The sequence below is a fragment of the Pleuronectes platessa genome, chromosome 1 (assembly GCF_947347685.1).
Source record: "Pleuronectes platessa chromosome 1, fPlePla1.1, whole genome shotgun sequence".
In the NCBI taxonomy this organism is placed as follows: Eukaryota; Metazoa; Chordata; class Actinopteri; order Pleuronectiformes; family Pleuronectidae; genus Pleuronectes; species Pleuronectes platessa.
Window position 1 is genome coordinate 15,625,983 of NC_070626.1, and position 17,391 is coordinate 15,643,373.

Consider the following 17,391-nt stretch of genomic DNA (forward strand, 5'->3'; position numbering starts at 1 on the left):
ATAACAAATCACGCCATAAAGTAATCAGTATTAAAGAGGGTTTATAAATCAAGCCCAAAAATACATTTTCACAGGAGAGGGAGAATTCAGAATCAATACATTGGGAAATAAATGTGCAAACATCTTGCCAACAAGTGGGTAAAAGAGCAAAATAAGTGATGGATATCTCCTGGAACCATGTGACTAGAAGAAACATCGATATCTCTATTGCATTCTCATAGTGTTCAGTTGACTCCACAGCAGAAACCATAATTTCATGATTGGAATAGTTCCCATAAACTCATATATGACTGCTTGGCACTTTTGCAAATTTGCAATGCAAAAACCTATTTCCTATATGCATCCGGTATATTTTAGCTGAAGTGGTTTTCTGTTATTTTGAAAAATAAATGTTGCATTATCTTTCTGTTTTTGCATACTACTAATAATTACATATAAGGTAGTTTGAATATTATGTCATTTCTGTGAGAGAGAGAGAGAGAGAGAGAGAGAGAGGGAGATTCTTTGAGAGAGAGACATTACTCTGGAATATCTGAGCCGACCATAGTGACAACTGTTGGCGGATGATGTCGATCGACTCTCGGTTGCTTTGGGCTGGCCGGCAGGGTGAAAGTTGAAAGTTCGTCCCCATCTGAAAACAGGAGCCACGTGCCTGCTGTAAAGTCGTGAGTTCACTGAAATAAATGTTTACAAGTGCATGTATGTTTTATATAATAGGCACAGTCGATGCTCGGGGATAGTTTGCTCCAGTATAGACGAGTGACAGCCCAACTATTAGCTTCTTCTGACGTCAGCTAGAACGTGCTATCTAGCTAGGTGCCGTTAGCTTTAGAAGCGGAGAGAGTCAGAAAGGTGGTTTGTATACATGAAAAGCATGTTCACCCCAATAATACTCAGATCAAAATATATACTTCATGGGGAAGTTGTTCTTAGACCAAAGTGCTACAACAGAACAGTACACAAGGACATATAGTATAAGACCCACAGTAATAGTGCAGAATAAAAGGGAGTTGAATATTGCACCTGCCCTAAAACACTTATAAAGATAAAACACTGAAAGGATATAACGCTTAAAAGATTAACAACAACAAGTGGCATTACCCAGCGTGTAAAGGTGCCAGACAAAGTGCAAAGGTTATTGAGATACATGGCTGAATCAAGAGGTTTCCTTAATGAGTGGGATAGACTTTGGGATGAATGAGAGCTCGAGACTCTTAATGATGATTGAACATTACACATTAACCTAAATGTGACCGCTCTCAGCATGTGCTCTAATGCAGTGTGTGTTGAGTTTGGTAACTGTGCCTAAAGTACAATCACACAATGAAACGCCCGTCTTGTTTCCTGTGTACAGCAGCTACAGCGATGGCTGCCATCTACTCAGGAATCCATCTGAAACTGAAGAGTCCTCAGACACCATGGGACGACAAGCTGAAGCTGGCACGCTTTGCCTGGATCTCCTCTCAGTGTCTGCTGCCCAACAAGGAACAGGTGACAGCTGAAGTTGTCAGAGAAGATGCTTGTGTCTTCGTCAACCTATACTCTTTGGTTGTTGTTTTTTTATTTGGGTGCAAGGTTCAGATGCTGGAAAGCCTCAGTAGTCATATGTGTGGTCTGAGTAAAAAGTGGTTGCTGTAGTTTTATTTCATAATAATCTTCCATGTAGATCATTGTTTGGATATCAATTATCATCAGTAGATGTTATGTGTCCTCTGTTTTAATCCTTTCTCACGGCTGTCTGATTATAATTTGAACTGGGGAGCTAAATTAAAATACTTAACTGCCTAGGGGTCTGCAGGTCCTCCACAATTACAAATAGCACTTTAAAACAGGTTTCCTGCAGTCCTACATCACCTAACCCCTTGTATTACGCAACGGCACCCTATAGTGGTGTAGATTAGTTGAATTTAGGGTGCCATGAAAACCAAGAATTCATCAACAACAGTATATCACCAGCTTTATCAGGACAAAGATGATCACTGGGAGAATTTCACATTGAAAATTATATTCATAACAACGTTGTAGTCGAGGCTGCAGGCTATTGGGTCAATTTCCAAATCAAATAAAGATAAAAAGATATATTAAACAGCCTAACAACTAAAAATATATTAAACCTGAGGGCTGTCTTTCTCAGTACTCACAAAGCCATTTTCAACTACAACCCACAAACAGTTTAGATGAATAAAAGGGATGTACAACAGATATCACCTTCCAATACCACCTGTTTATTTTACACATAAGTTCCAGTTGAAGCAGTTGTCATATGAAAAACTAGTCGATGTAGTTGTATTGTTGTACATGAAGGAATAATCATATGATGATAAGTGTATTTGTATAATAAAAAGTTAAAATTGGGTTGTAGCTTCGCTGCAGATGAATTTGCTGAACATTTGCCCACTTGTTCCATTGCTCTGGTACCGATGGCTTTTGCATTAATTATATTTATGATGTCTACTAGAGGATTTGGATTTATGATTGGCGTCTATCTTAGTGCACATTACTTGACAGGCCTTCATTAGGACTGTGCTGATACAGTGACCACATTTACTGTGGAGGATTTGTGAATTTCTTTCTTCGTCTGTCGTTAATTTTTTCCTTCTTTAATTCCTGTCTGCTTTAGGATAGTTACAAACAAAGCCTGTGTTAATTTAATTCAAACACTTTATTTCATTGACTGTCTTAAACTTTTTTCACTGCAGGTTCTATTGGACTGGTGCACCCATGCTTTGACAGGCTGGTACAACAAGAAGGTGGAGTTTTCTCAGAATGTACTGGAAGGCCTGTGGTGTTACCTTGATGACCTGCTTCACAGCCGAAAGCTCCACTCGCTTCTCAAACAGGGAAAGACGGTCAGCCTGAGGCTCAACATGGCACAGGTGTGTGTTTATGGCAGAATCGTGTGTTGGTTAATGCGCTTGCATATTCATACTTAGGAAACAGGATGTGTCGATGTTTGTATTTGAAGGTTTCATTCCTTGTTCCTCTTTTTTCCTCCAGCTGCTGCTTGAGCGTCTCCAGGAGTGTTCTCGTGTTGGCTCCAAGTCACTGGTGTGCGCGGCCACCATACTGAGCGTGTGTCAGGGCATTCTCTCTTCTCCCGTGCTCTCATCTGTCTTCATCACCAAGTATGAACTCATGGTTGACCTGCTGGCCAAACTCTGCTCGATAGCCTGCTGTGAGCTTCAGCAGCCATTGCTCACAGAAATCATAGTGACTGAGTCTGATACATGTCAAGATGAGGCGATGAGCGAGCCTCTTCAAACTCCACTTGCTAACAGTAAGGAAACGTTGGACTCTCCTGCAGATCTGACAGAGTTAGATACCAATAAACCAGCTTCCAAACCAAATGAAAACCATTCATCTAATTTGTTTGAGGTGCTGCTTCAGGTGTTGTCATGTTACTTAGCGGTACAGCGACAGCAAGCCAACCCCAACAGGGTCTTTACCCTGGTGACCAACCAGCTGATCCAGCCATTAGTGCTGCTCAGGCATCTGCTGACTTCTGGGGAATTTGCTCCCTCTCACACACATCTGCGTCTCCGTCAGCCGCTGTGCAGAGACATCCGCGTCAAGATTGACTCCATCCTTCAGTCTGCCCTCTTCCCGTCCGAGCACCTGACCTCTTACAAGGAGGAGCTCCTTCCATCGAAAGGCGAGACTGGGAAACGTGGTCCAGGAGGAGCAAAAGGCCCCCTGAAGCCAATCAGTGCCATTATTCCCAAACTAAGTGCACAGGGCTACTGTGAGCCGCACCTACACTACTCTGTGAAGTCCAACACGTTGTCTCTGCTGTTTAAATTTTTTCTGGAAAGCTATGGGAACGGTAGAGGAGAGAATGAAGAAGAACAGAAGATGCTGTGTTTCTATTTTCTCACGAGATTGATCCCAGCATTAGATCTATGTCTCGATGGAGACTCCGTCTCACCTGCAAAAGCAGAGCAGTCAGTGTCTGAGTCGACTGGGCAGACGTCTTCCCCGGACTCCCTCCATTCCCCAGAGAGCTGGACATTGGCTCTGTTGTCTGTGGAGTCCCTGCTAACCCAGGCTCTGTCAGCAGATATGTATAACGTAGCAGCAGACAGAATACGACACAAAGAGGTCCAGCTCAACTTTTACAGAGCACTGGGGCAAATGCTCTTCAACCAGGCTCAGCCAAGGTAACACAAACCTCCTTGATGTGTTTTTCATTATATTTTTTTCATATAAACAATCTTTTGGTCATTAACTGTAAAACTCTAATATCTTGTCTTTCAGCATCCCAGCATGGTACCGCTGTTTGAAGGTGCTCTTGAGTCTTAACCATCTGATTCTTGAACCAGACCTGGACCAGCTGTTATCTTCAGCCTGGGTTAATTCGGAGTGCATGGAAGCACGAGTGCAGCGCGCCAGACAGGTCATAATTCTAACAGTAATTCCTAAATTTGATTTTGTAACAATATGATATTTGTATTTATTACATATGCACAAAATATCTGGGTTTTGAGGTCACGGTTTGGTATGTGTTTACTTAACAGACGATGGCTGTCACCCTTAAAATCCATAATACTGCTGCAATATACAAATAAAGTTAATTTTCAAAAGTAAAATCATTACGAGGAACTTACGATATTTGTTACACATGCGCTCAGAACCGAAAGGCCCATAAATTGTTTCAGCACAAATACATTTACTGTTACAACCCTAATGCAAATTTTATAAAAAAATCAATAGTTAAGCTCATGCTGAGAATTGTATACATGTAAATATAGAATTGAGTCTTTGTAAACAGATGAATTTGAAAGATTCTGGATATTTGTCCCAACAGCTGATGGTGTGCAGTCTCCTCCAGACCTACACTAAGCTCCGTCAGATCCCTCGCTTCTTCTCGGAGCTCCTGTCGGTGATCTGTCAGCCAGCTCTGGAAGAACTCCGACCTCCGCTGCTGTCCGAGGCGATCTCCGTCTCCCTCGGGACTTGTCTTCTGGACACGCCCCCGTCCCAGTGCCTCGAGATCTGCTCATCAGTGCTGGAGAGTATGAGGACATGTATACTCCCTGACCTGGTGAAGGAAGAAAAAGAGGCAGAGAAGATGGACATTGATGGAGGAGGAGATGATAAAAAAAGCCAACTTAATGTGGACCAAGAGAGACAAGATGCATCTCTGAAGCTCTTCTCCCTCAGCCAGCTCCTTCATGTGGTTTTATTCAGCCTGAAAACTCTAGATAATACATCTCCTCTTCCTTTAGTCCGGCAGGGTCAAGCCCTGATGGATGAGATGCAGCAGGTAGTCAAGGAGTTACTACAGGTGTTGCCAAGAGAAAACAGGATCAAAAAGACGCCAAGGAAAGGCAAAAAGAAAATGGACCACAAAGAGCCCGAGAGGGTCCCAGTGCTGTGGGAACAGATGACCCAGGAGGCCACACTGCTCCTCAGGTACACCTGGGTGGAATTGGACACACTTTTTGATATCCACTGTGGTAAATACATATCTCCTGACTCTGACCAGGAGGCAGCTGTCTGTGAGACTGGGGAGGAAGCTCTTTCTAATTCTCTGCTCCAAACACGCATTGAGAGTCTTCTATCTGGTGACATCTTACCTGCACATCTCTATCCCTCCCCCTCCTTCAGCCCCATGAGCTGCTTGCTGCTCAAACTCCTGACCTTACAGCAGATGAAGAGAGTAATGCTGAACTGCAACTTACCATGTGAATCCAGCACTACTGCACTGCTTAACAGGACAGCCCACTTTATTTCAGCTGATCTGAAGCTTGAGGAGACTCCAGCCGGAGAGCAGGTGTGGGACGGGCAGATAAGCAGCGTAAACAGCAGCTCCTATGTTGTTGCACACTGGCATCTTGTTGCATCCAATCTGCCTCTGATTGCTCCCTACCTGAGCGGAGAGAACATGGGCTGCATAGCAAATTTTCTCGTCGGGTCTCTCCTCAGCGAACAGTCAGACGGAGGGATGGACTGTCCACCCAGCTGTCTGACCATCTCCCTCATATCATCGCAGCTTCTCCAAAGCCTAATTCTCCCTGAGTTACCTTCACTTAACTCTGCAATAGTTTGTTCCATAGCACAAAGGATTTATGGTGTCCTCCTTGCGGCACATGCACCCAAGGTTTGTGCTACTCTCCCGAAGATTCAGGAAGACGGAAGTGATGCGAGTCCTTCTTCTGCCAAACTGGTGGAAAAGGAGACCATAGTTGAGGATATACTGGCGTCCTCTAAGACTGGAGACGTGTTTGTATCACTCACGGACTCACAGACCAAGGAACTGGTGAACTTAATTCAAATCTTAACACAACTTAACCCAGATGCTATGAACTCTGAGGATCTCGCCTCTGTTTTCCTCCTCCTCCTCATGATGCTCACCTCCGCCTCCTGTCAGTCTGACGGTCGTCCGGACTCTGAAGCTGATGCCGTGTTCCAGGCGAAGCTGCTCAGGATCCTGACTCCTCTTGTGGAGAGCAGACACTTAAAAGGTGTTTTGAAGCTCATTCATGCTGGTTCTCTGCTGCAGGCTACTGTGTCTTCTCTCCTCTGGCATAGCAACAGTGGAAGATATCGAGCCACAAACAGCCTTGATTGGATGGACTTAATCAAAGCAGTGCAGGACTTCATCAGGGCATTGGTCCAGTTGATTATATTCAGAAACAGCAGCGTCCAACTCAACCTGAATCAGTTCGTTGCTTTTCTTACCAGTAAGGAAAAGCCAAGCGGGCACAATGTTGCACTAAGTTCAGCAGCTGTTTCAGGAAAACCAGATCCAGGAGCATCCATTTCTTCTGATCATCTTGAGCTGGCATCACTGTCTTCTTTTATCCAGGAGATGACCACTAACCTGGGGAGGAGTAAACTAATGGATCAGACCTTGACCCAAATGATAACAAAAGTGAATGCTACACTGGGACCAGCTGTTGAGTCCGCCATAAGACCTCAGACTGCCGGCGAAGCAGCCGTTCAACCAGTCGTCGTCCTCGATCAAGCCTTTGTGGTAGAAGTTGTTACCGTCATGCTGCACTGTGAACTGTCCTCACTGTCAGTGGAAGAACAGAACAAGCAGGATGGCTCCACGCTCACCCTGAGCCACATGACTCTCTATCAGAGCATGTGCCAGCAGATCCTCCGAGAATTAACCTCTGACCTCAGGCCAATGGAATCTCTGGTCGCCGATCTCCATTTCCTGTCCTTATTCTACAAGGCAGCAGAGATGACGAGAGGAGACGAGGAGAAGGGAGAAAAGGAGCTGGATGAGCTGTTTGCTCAGATCCTGCAGAATGTGCAGGGACTGCTGAAAGGTAAATGGACAGACTGGACACATAATAATAATATCCATCCATACATGCACATACACACACACACACACACACACACACACACACACACACACACACACACACACAGTACAGATCATAAGTGAATCACAGGCCCATAATAATAATAATAATACAACTTTATTTATATGGCACTTATCTAAATAAGGTTACAGAGTGCTGTGTCAGTTGGTTTCCTTCAATTAATCATCTCCTACTGGCAGAAGTTTACAACTGCATCTGCATTTAATTTATTACATTAGTGTTGAAATATGACGACTTTTTGTAGGGCTTGTTCAAAAAGGAGGTTTGATATTTCCTAACAAACAAAGCTAGATAAAATCTTATCACATAGATTTTGATTTCTATAAAACACTTGGCATCAGCTCAGATTTATGTCAACACCTAAAGACCAAACACTATTGTAAAAGTTAAAAGCATTACATTTATTTCTTGATATGTGCATAGAGTTACACTGTGTTGTTGTGTCACGTCTTTATCAAAAAGACTGATATGCTGATATGACTTCAAACTGTTTATTTTGCCTGCAGCTCCACGGCTGTCAACAAAAGAGGTCTCTGAGCTGGAGCCAGCAGTGCAGGAGCTGCTGCGCCTCCTGGTGGAGAAAAACACGGCTACTCAGTTCAAGCTGCTGCTCCTGATGATCAGAGAAGGACTTAACTCTGGCGAACTGAGGGCTGGAAACTACAGGGTGAGGCCAAGATCTGTCCCAATCGCTTCTGTTGTTTCATGTTTAAAGAGAATCAGTTAAAAAATAATTGCTTTAATCTTGTCACTGTTCCTCCTCTGTTCTGCAGGAGGTGCTGTCTGCAGTAACCATCACTAAGCTGCTGTTCTGTTGTCAGTTACCTGAGCCCTGCTATAAAGCTCTGTGGCACATTGCACCGGAGATTATATCTGCTATGGTGGTGAGAAAACACACACACGAACACTTACAGGGATAGTTCACGGAATTTTTTTTATCACTCATGATCTACTCACTGCTATTACCCCCTGAGACTCGTAACATGTTTGTGGAGTCAAACACTTCACCCACCCCTCCATCGGCATAGTGGTGAGTGGATAATGAATGAATTTTCATTTTACGGTGAACTATCTTCTTAAACACAAAGTCACACAAAGCAAACAAAGGAAAGACCAGGCTTCAGTGAGCAGCCTACAAACATACAGAGCTTATAGACGGATATGTTGAAGTGTCCAAATCCAAACTGTAGGAGTTCCATTAAACAATCTGTATTCACGTTCTGAACATCCTTTGAGTTTTAGATGTGTAGTCAGAAGAAATTATAACAAATCAGTGTAACTTGCACTGCATTTTTTTTAAACAAGCAGGGACAGTGCCACGCTGAGAGCATTTTTAATATGCTCTTCAGTCGTCAGTGATATTTTTTCAGGAAGTGCAGCACATGTGACAGCTGTCAGGAGTGACTGTGCAGACAAATGACGATGAGGCTGCTGATTTCCACTGGAATGTCTCTTTTTTTTTACTTCCTTTGGTCAATGTGCTTTCAATTAGGCCGGCTGGCTGGAGAAAACAGACAACACAGCAATCTGCTTATATCATTCTGTAAACACACACACGCACACACACACCCAAAGTGGACTTAGATATGTTAATAATGCTGTTGTTTCCTCTGTTATGACCTTCACTATGTCCATATGTCTTCAGTTGTTGATTTGTTTCCGCCTCAGTCTTCTCTTGAGACGATGTAAAATTAGTCTAAAATCATCATATTTTCTTGGTTTTAGATTATTGAGGGAGGTTATGTTTTCACCCCTGTCCATTTGTTGGGTGGAGTGATTGTAAGCGAGATTACACAAAAAATCCAGACAGATTTCCACGAATCTTGGTGGAATGACGTTGTGTGGGTCAAAGAAGAACCCATTAGAGTTGATCTGGATCAGGAAAAGATCAAGGAATTTCTTTTCAGTTTATTTAACATTGGAAGATAAGGCCTTATTCAACATTTCTCCTTATAAGTCATGGATCTTGAATAAAAAAATCTGATGTTTAGGTGACTGATATTTATGAGTGTCTGAAATTTAATGCAGATCCAAATAAACATCTCAATCTAGTAAATTGTGGTTTCATAAGGGGACTGTTGGGCCTTGGAGGAGTTAAACGCTCTACTCAATGCCCTCTAGTTGTTTATGTCTTAATTTATTTATTTTTTCAACATACAGTTCTTGAGCGCTGTGTCATAGTTGAAGTAATCAAATGAATGATGGCTGAATTCCATATAGCTGATTCAGTTACCTTGTGCAGTTTCTGCTTAGTCACTCTCATGGTTCAATGTGACACTTGAAAAGATCAAATCAACTGTCAATGCTATTAGTATCAGCTGCTGTGTCTCTCCTACTGTGACAAGCCTGGGAAAAAGTCCTCGTAGTGTTGTCAGGTTTGTCAGTTCCATATTGAATTTATTACTTTTTGAAAGCTTCAAAAAGTTTTCATTCTCTTTCTCTCGCTGTGTGTGTGTGTGTGTGTGTCTTTACTTGCAGTTCTTGGTAAGAGCATCTGGACTGGACAGCTCTCTAACGCTTTCCTTTACCGTTCCTACGGTGACTTCAATGACATCACTGCTGCGGCAGGGGGAGGGGCTCTTCACCAACCCTCATCATGTGGTCATGGTGCTTGGCGCGCTGCAGTCTGTGCCCCTCGACCACTTGGCCCCACCTGTCTACCAGTCAGCCTTCTTGGCTGTTCATGAGGCGCTGTTCGCCATCATCCAGTGTCATACTCAGGTAGGAAGAGACAGAAGGTCGGGTGGTTTCCAAGCTTGAATGCTTTTAGTAGAGGATAATCCCGACAATACTGGATTCTTGAGGCCTGATGTATATACTTAGAGTGAAAAAGTTATCCTTAACATAAACTCATACCGTAAACCAAAATTTTTGATCTATATCTCTAGGATTTATGATTTTGAAGATTTGTGACCAAGATGCAAACTGAGACATTTTACATTGGAAGAATCAACTTATCTGGTAAACAATCTGTTTGATGGCTTTACTGTTTTTAAATTACTTCCCACCAATTTTCGTATTTCTGCACTGCAATTTATCATTTCTTAGATAATAAGATGTCAGATATTGGCGGATATCAGTCAATATATCAAACTGGCTAATGTTTTGATATAGCTCCAGTCCAGAAGCTATCCAAGTATCCAAATCTGTGTTTCATTTGACAGGATTGCAACAGGATGTGATGTAATCCAAAGAACAAGAAGACATTTAAAGGAACACCGCAAACTAAAGTGTTGTAAACATATAACCACACTCATAGCAATAGATAATTGTAGCACCCCCACTGTAGGTCAATATAGATAAACGCCACTGGTTTGAATCCAAGTTTTGAGGAAAAGGCATTATGTGCCTCGAACTGTGCTGCTGAGATGTCAGCTTTAGTTTTAGTTTGCATTGCAAACAAAATGTGGGGAAAATCTACCTTTTATTTCTCCTAGTTTTTAAAACTTTTTGAAGGGGATTTGATATCCTAGCCTTCATATGGCCTTTTGTTGTACCGGTGTTGATGTGATAACTTTTTAGTTTATCACTGGTTAAAAGGTTAAAAGTGTTCTTTGTTCAGAAACAGCGACAGAGAGTGACTGAAACAAGGCAGCTGTGTTGAATAAAACAGAGCAAGAACCAGCTAACTGATTTCAGATGTTTGTGAGGACAAAAGACAGCAGTAAAAGAGCAGGATCGAGAGAGCAGGGAGGTAGAACTGAGAGGAAGCAGATAGTAAAAGACTACATTTATAGAGTATGAGAGGGAAATAAAAAAAAAAGTGATAAACAGAAGAGAGCAGGAGGTGGAGAACAAAAGAGTGAGGAGTAAGTGAGGGAAGTTTTAGGAAATTGAAGATAAGAGAGGAAGTGAAGTGGAGGGAAGGAGGGAAGGAGGGAGGGAGGGAGGTAGAGAGGAGAGAGGTAGGGGAGCTGGCAGACAGGTTAGGTTGGCATGGAGCGGGTTCAAGTCAATGGAAACCATTACTGAGCTCCAACCAAAGCTGGTGACGTCACCCCCTCTCTCTAATTATTCTTTCTTCATCCCTCACTCTATCCACTGTAGTCTTCAAGCAAAGAGAGGTACCGAATGAAATGCAAGCGTAGTTCTTGTGGGAAGCCAACCTTACCTCAGTCTTATACTGAACTGTAGGTTGGTAGCTGCTCTGTGTGACTCGAACAGGGAAAGTTATGAAACAGATGGATGTTACGGTATTGTAATAATTCAAAAACATTTCTTTGTTTAAATATTAATGTTCGCTAACTTTACATTTTTCTCCTTTAAAATGTCTTTAACCACAGAAAACTGTAACCATAATCTGTGACAGCATCACATTATTCTCTATTTTTGTTGCAAAGTTACATATTTAAGACACCCTGGCGTACCATAAGATCACAATAATGTCTTGTGCATCATTTTCTACCCTTTACTTTGAAACTGAAATTACCTCTACAATTTCTTTCTGATGCAATAATCAGGTTGAGCTGGATCCATTTGAAAATATATTGTATCATTACATATATTGATACACCTATTATACCCCTGCTAAAGAGAACAGTACATTTGCGTTATCTACAAGATTTAAGCTAAATCTCACCTGGCCCCCCTAAGAAGGAAAAAACATTATGGATGTTTTATGGCAACCGACCACGAATATTATGACAGTCCAACTACAATCTATGTCAGTTTACCTCCTTATCAGACAAAAAGTGTGAAATCTAAAATATGTTTGTGTGTGTGTGTGTGTCTAGGTGTTGTCAAATGCAGCTCCGTCCTTTCTAAATGTCTTCTATCGTCTGGTGGCATCCATTATGCAGGAGGGTCGGCAGAGAGGCGTCAGTGACACAGGTAACGTCTACATGCTCAGAAAAGTTGACTCACTGTTTTAATTAATTTGGAGAAAAACTTGCGGTTTGAATGTGAACGTGAATAAACATGTGATTTTAACTAGTCGTAAAACAGGTAGTTTATGGGTTTTATTTCAGAGTAATAGGAACATTTAGAAAAAATTCCTCCGGCCCTAATATAATAAAGCCCATTCATCCAGGTTCCCCAGCATGTCAAGGGAAATGTACATGTGCACTTTTCTGTCCTTGAATTGTAAAAGATTCAGTGAAATAACTTTGATGTCAGTTCAATGTTGAATTAAATAAAAAAAGAGGAGATTCATCTTTCTGCCCTACGCGAGTTACTGGAACCGACAGGGACTCGGTGTCATGCCCAGTCACTTTTCAACACTGTTGGCAGCTTCTGATATTTACTCAACAGCAGCAGCCTCCCAGAAACCGTGAAATATTAAGTCAGAGAGTTTTCTTGGTCTCAATTAGGTTTTTCGTTAAATCCTTGGTAGACCGCTGTCATCCTCTGCAGAAATCTGTGACCATAGAAACTTCTCCACAGCAACAACAGTGCTGAGTCAGTGTGTTGTAGAGGTATTTAAAATGTTTGATGTGCTCAGTTTTTTCTGCACTTAAATCCAAGTATCATTTATAATCTTGGCCTAAAAACAAGTGTTAATAAGGCAGCATTGTGGTGCAAAGTAGTCAATGAAACTAGAGCCGCTAACAGGATAGAAAATGAATGTTTCCTACAGTAAACTAAGTGTAGCTGCAGGCAAAACTGTGAGTACCGGGTATAATGTGTAAACATAACATTTACTTTCCGCATATAAACATGTAAGTAAATTGATATCTCTGTTTACATTTTTTAGGTTCTGATTGTGACGTGTATCACAAGTGCTCCAGACTGACACAGCGGATGTTCTCTCACATTGCTGCTACAGCTGAGAGCTTCACCACACTGTCGACCTTCATGGTGGCTCAGTACGTCACAGAGCTCCAGAAGGTAAAACACACTTAACCTCATTCTAACCTGAACCTTAAAGTGTTAATCTTTATAAGCAGAAGATTTTGGGGCAGAAAGCCTTGGTTTCCGTCTGTAGTTTGACCTATCACTCTTGAGCAGGTGTTGGTTGCCCCCAGGTCAGTCCCTGTAGTAGACCAAAAGAGGCAGGACTCATTGACCAAACTGCACTGGCTATTAGCTTTTTATTTAATCTGCATTCATATTAGAATAGCTGTTAAAAAAGGCCAGTTGAAAACGTGTCTGGACCTAAAACATCTACAAAAAACAGCTGTTTGTGTTTAGTGTGGCTAAACGTTTTACTTGTGTGATAAAAGAAAACGTTTCAGACTGTAAACAGTCTAACTCAAATGGAAGACAGGGACTTGGCCCGGATATTTGCTGTCTACAACTGAAGCCTCAAAGTATTAGCCGTTGCCCCTGTCATCATACGATAGCTGATGACCTCCGAGATTACGAAGTGTTAACCCATAAACAACTCTTTGAAGAGGTGTCAGAAAATAAGGACCGGTTAACGCCATATCCTCACTTTGTAGGTCCTCACAATGATAGAAGTACATGTACACACACACACACACTTAATCACATACAGTCACACAGTCAGCACAGTTCCTCATCCAAACCCAACTGTTAGAGCCTGCGGTTTCATTACAGCTGTGAGTGACACACTTACACACAAACATACAGAACATGTGGATGTATAAGTGAGGCGGCAGGATCTCAGCTGATCCTTTGAGCCCGTCCAGTTTGTCTGGTGGTTAGCGCTGAGCTGGAGAGATTGAGTCGGGCTGCGTGACGGAGACGCTGACGCACACGGGCAAAGATGGGAACTATTTCCATTGGCCGCATTGCAAACGTTCACACATCTCGGTGAGTGGGTCCCGTATTACTGTAAGTCACTGTGCAGAAAGTTTCAGGCTGGATGTTCCCTCAGAGCAGTGAGTCACGTCTGGTTTATGAACGTGGCTCCTCTCTGCTACCAGACTGTATTTAACGCGATGCCAACCTGACTCAGCAGTCTGCAGCAGAGTCGCACACCAAGAGGAATACATGAAAGTACACATTCAGACCGACAGACAGACTGGTTCAGAAGTGGTGTTTGAGCTTCTTTGATTCATCTAATAATCCTGAAAATTGGATTTATGTTGTGCTTTATATCAGAGAGTTCAGAGAGATGGACCTTTTTGCGTGTCCAAGGTAATTTAGTTGTCTGTCTCTCTGTTGTCTGATCGGTGTCTAATGGCTCTTAGCCGGAATTAAACTTTCCATGCAGCAGTCGGGTGTAATTAAATTAGGGTGGAGCCGTAATTAGAAAGTGAAGTTTTTTTGTGGTCAACTTTGAGACTTTGGGCTACATTTGGATACATTTGTTCACCGTAATGCAGCAGGATTCATTGTCTCTAGAGATTCCCATTACAATACAAGTCCAGTTGCAGATATTCACAGGTACAGGTGAGGGAGCTTTCAGGCAGGTAAAGGTTGTATATGTCAATCTACACAAATGTGATCTACTTTAGCAGCTACAGAAGATGTAGTTTGATTGCTTAGTTTCTCTTGGAGAGCTTTAGAATTTCTTTAACATATAACTCCATCTTTCCTCACTCTTATTCACTATCTGTGACAGAGCTGTTTGACAGATTTTCTTGGTTTCATTACTGTAGTAAAACTTTGAGAAACACGCACAACTTATTTTCACTCATCATGAGTTTGTTTCCTCTTTGGCAACAGGACATGATGCGGCAGCTTTCAGAAAATCCTGTAGGTCAAATTGAACAAACTGAACACTTAAGACTGATTAAGTGTAAAAGACTCACTATAGATGGACGTGAAAACTCTCTAGCCCGTAACATAAAGGCTACAAGTGCAAATGTGTTTGTAGTAAAGACTGGATGTGAGAGAGGACAGTGACCCATTGGCCACCGATATAACATTGGTTGGTTTTTTGCCCCCCCCTGGGCTCCTGTTTTGTATCTGTTTGTGTGCACGTGTTTATGTGTGAGTGAGAAACAAGAAAAAGCGATTATATCAGTGCTGCTCGGCATAACTAAATCTATTAATGGGAAGTAACCTTTGAAACAGATCTCGTAAACTGCTTCCTCTTCCTCCCTCATAACTCCCTCTTTACTCTCCTCTCCAGGTTACTCTGCGACCAGATGTTAAGCTGCATCTCACTGAGGGGATCTATCAGATTATGGACCTGTGCATGGAGCAAGACATCAAGTTTCTAATGGCAGGACTGCAGATGGGAGTCAGAGAGGTGTTCAACGAGCTGTACGGCAGCTACACCCACTACCACAAAGCAGAGAGGCAAGGAGAGGAAAAGTACACTGTTTGATATCAATTAGGAAAACAAATGTCTGGATAAGGAAAGATTATGTGATTTCTGCATTTCAATGAGACAGGCTGGTGTAAATCATCGGATGTTTAGGCAGTTATCTCTGGTTCTGTTCAGACCTGGTATTTACATCCATCCTGAGGGATCCAATCACAAGGCAGCAGGGTAAAGTGAAGCGAGCAGGGTCAGGAGGGACTGAATGAATCGATGCTGTGTGTAGATCTACTATGAACAAAGGTTGAACCCATTTGAAACAAAAATGTAAATCATATGTTTTAGTCATTATGAAACTGTAGGAAATCAGAGGACGTCAGCTGAGTAGTCTGTCGTTAAGATGTGGCCAAGGATACATTTGTGTCCACGCACAAATGTGGCCAGGTGCATCTCAGACCACCTCCGAATGTGGCCTGAGTGATCGGATGTCAGCTGACCACTTGTGATCAGATCACTCAGGATGAGGTCTGAGCGAGGTCACTGAGGAAGATGTCGGTTTCTAAAGGGTTGTGAACCACAGCCATTAAGAACAAAACAGTACTCTCTGATATGACTGGTTAATATGGTATTCGAACACAAAGCCATCTGCTAGTGGATTACTTTGGAGAACATGACGGACTGGAGCAAGTGTCGAAGTCGATATGTGAACTGATCATGTGGAAGAGTTTCCTTTTTCTGCAGCCATGACAAATGATACGTAAAATATTGTGTTAATAATATAAATAAAAACAACTGGTTTCAGTGAGATATGATTCTTATTTTACTGCTGGATGAAAAATGGCGACAAATGGGAATTGTACATATTTTCTTTAGCTTTGTCTCTTTACCAAACGTTAATCATTTTATATGGATACATTTCAATACAATACTTTCTCAACCCAATCTGCGTCTGCGTCTTTTGTGCACTGTATTGTTTTCATGTACTTTTTGCTTTTTATTTGATTGAGTTCATTAGACGATCAGAAAGGAAATATGAAGGGAGATCAAAGAGGAAGACATTCATCAGACACTGATAAAAAAGAGGAACATAGCAGGCACGTCAATGTTGAAGCTTGTGGTTTCTATTATCTAATCCCTCATACAAACACATTGAAGCTCCAACATTTCCTCGGGTGTGGTTTTCTGCTTTAGTTACACCAACACAGCACTAAATGTCTGCTGCTCACATCCTGCCAGCCCCTGTAGCTTTTTCGATTTACTGTATATGCTCCCGCCTTAAGGTCAAATGCAGCTGCAGAAACTAATGAGTGGAAAGCTCCTCTATTTACCAATGAACGTACATAAAAGTTACTGTAAATCTGTCATTGTGCGACGCCCCCAGAAGAAACGCTGTCGCCCCAATAACAGGTTGCTTTATGTCATAATAAATTGATGTGACAGTTGTTTTTTCTGAATTGAAGAGAATCACTAAGCTGTTGATTCAAGAAGTTGCAGTAAGTGAAACCTTTTTGTGCTGTAAATGTATTATTTAAACAGACATTATACACATTGATGCAGAAGACGGAAACGAGTGGAGCTATAAATGTGAGGAAATGAGGCAGTCATAGATCGAGGACAGTGAATCTAGTGATGCTATTGTATCTCTTCTACTTCATGTTCCTGTAGAGCTCACAGAGCCACCTAATGATAACAGTAACTGACTTGTTGATGAGTCAGGGAAGTTAGTATCTTTCCATTGTCTTAGAAAGAAAGTCTATAAACTATGCTGGACCCGGTGTTAATGCGGAAAACTGTGAACAACACACATCCAGTAAAGACTCTTCTGATGTGTGCTGGATCAACAAACCATTTGAAATAAAGGAAACGATCTGCACGTCTAAAACTCCTGTTAAAGTGATTTATTTGACGTTTTGAGCAACAGGCTCTTCCTCAGACTTG

The 17,391-nt window shown here is 42.1% G+C and overlaps 1 protein-coding gene across 2 annotated transcripts; it reads left to right on the forward strand.

Annotated features, from left to right (window-relative positions):
- Window positions 1–554: 554 nt before the first annotated feature.
- On the forward strand, window positions 555–16,258 carry urb2 (URB2 ribosome biogenesis homolog). 2 transcript variants are annotated; one of them, XM_053423727.1, is made up of 12 exons: window positions 555–665; window positions 1,355–1,491; window positions 2,700–2,876; window positions 2,998–4,157; window positions 4,255–4,393; window positions 4,805–7,280; window positions 7,847–8,007; window positions 8,114–8,224; window positions 9,819–10,061; window positions 12,074–12,170; window positions 13,033–13,166; window positions 15,322–16,258. In XM_053423727.1, the coding sequence occupies exons 2-12, from the start codon at window positions 1,366–1,368 to the stop codon at window positions 15,517–15,519; spliced, it is 5,022 nt and encodes a 1,673-aa protein (XP_053279702.1). In that variant the 5' UTR covers window positions 555–665; window positions 1,355–1,365; the 3' UTR covers window positions 15,520–16,258. The 2 variants fall into 2 exon arrangements, with proteins under 2 accessions (XP_053279702.1, XP_053279695.1); XM_053423720.1 differs by having other exon boundaries at window positions 601–665; window positions 1,358–1,491.
- The last annotated feature ends 1,133 nt before the right edge of the window (window positions 16,259–17,391 follow it).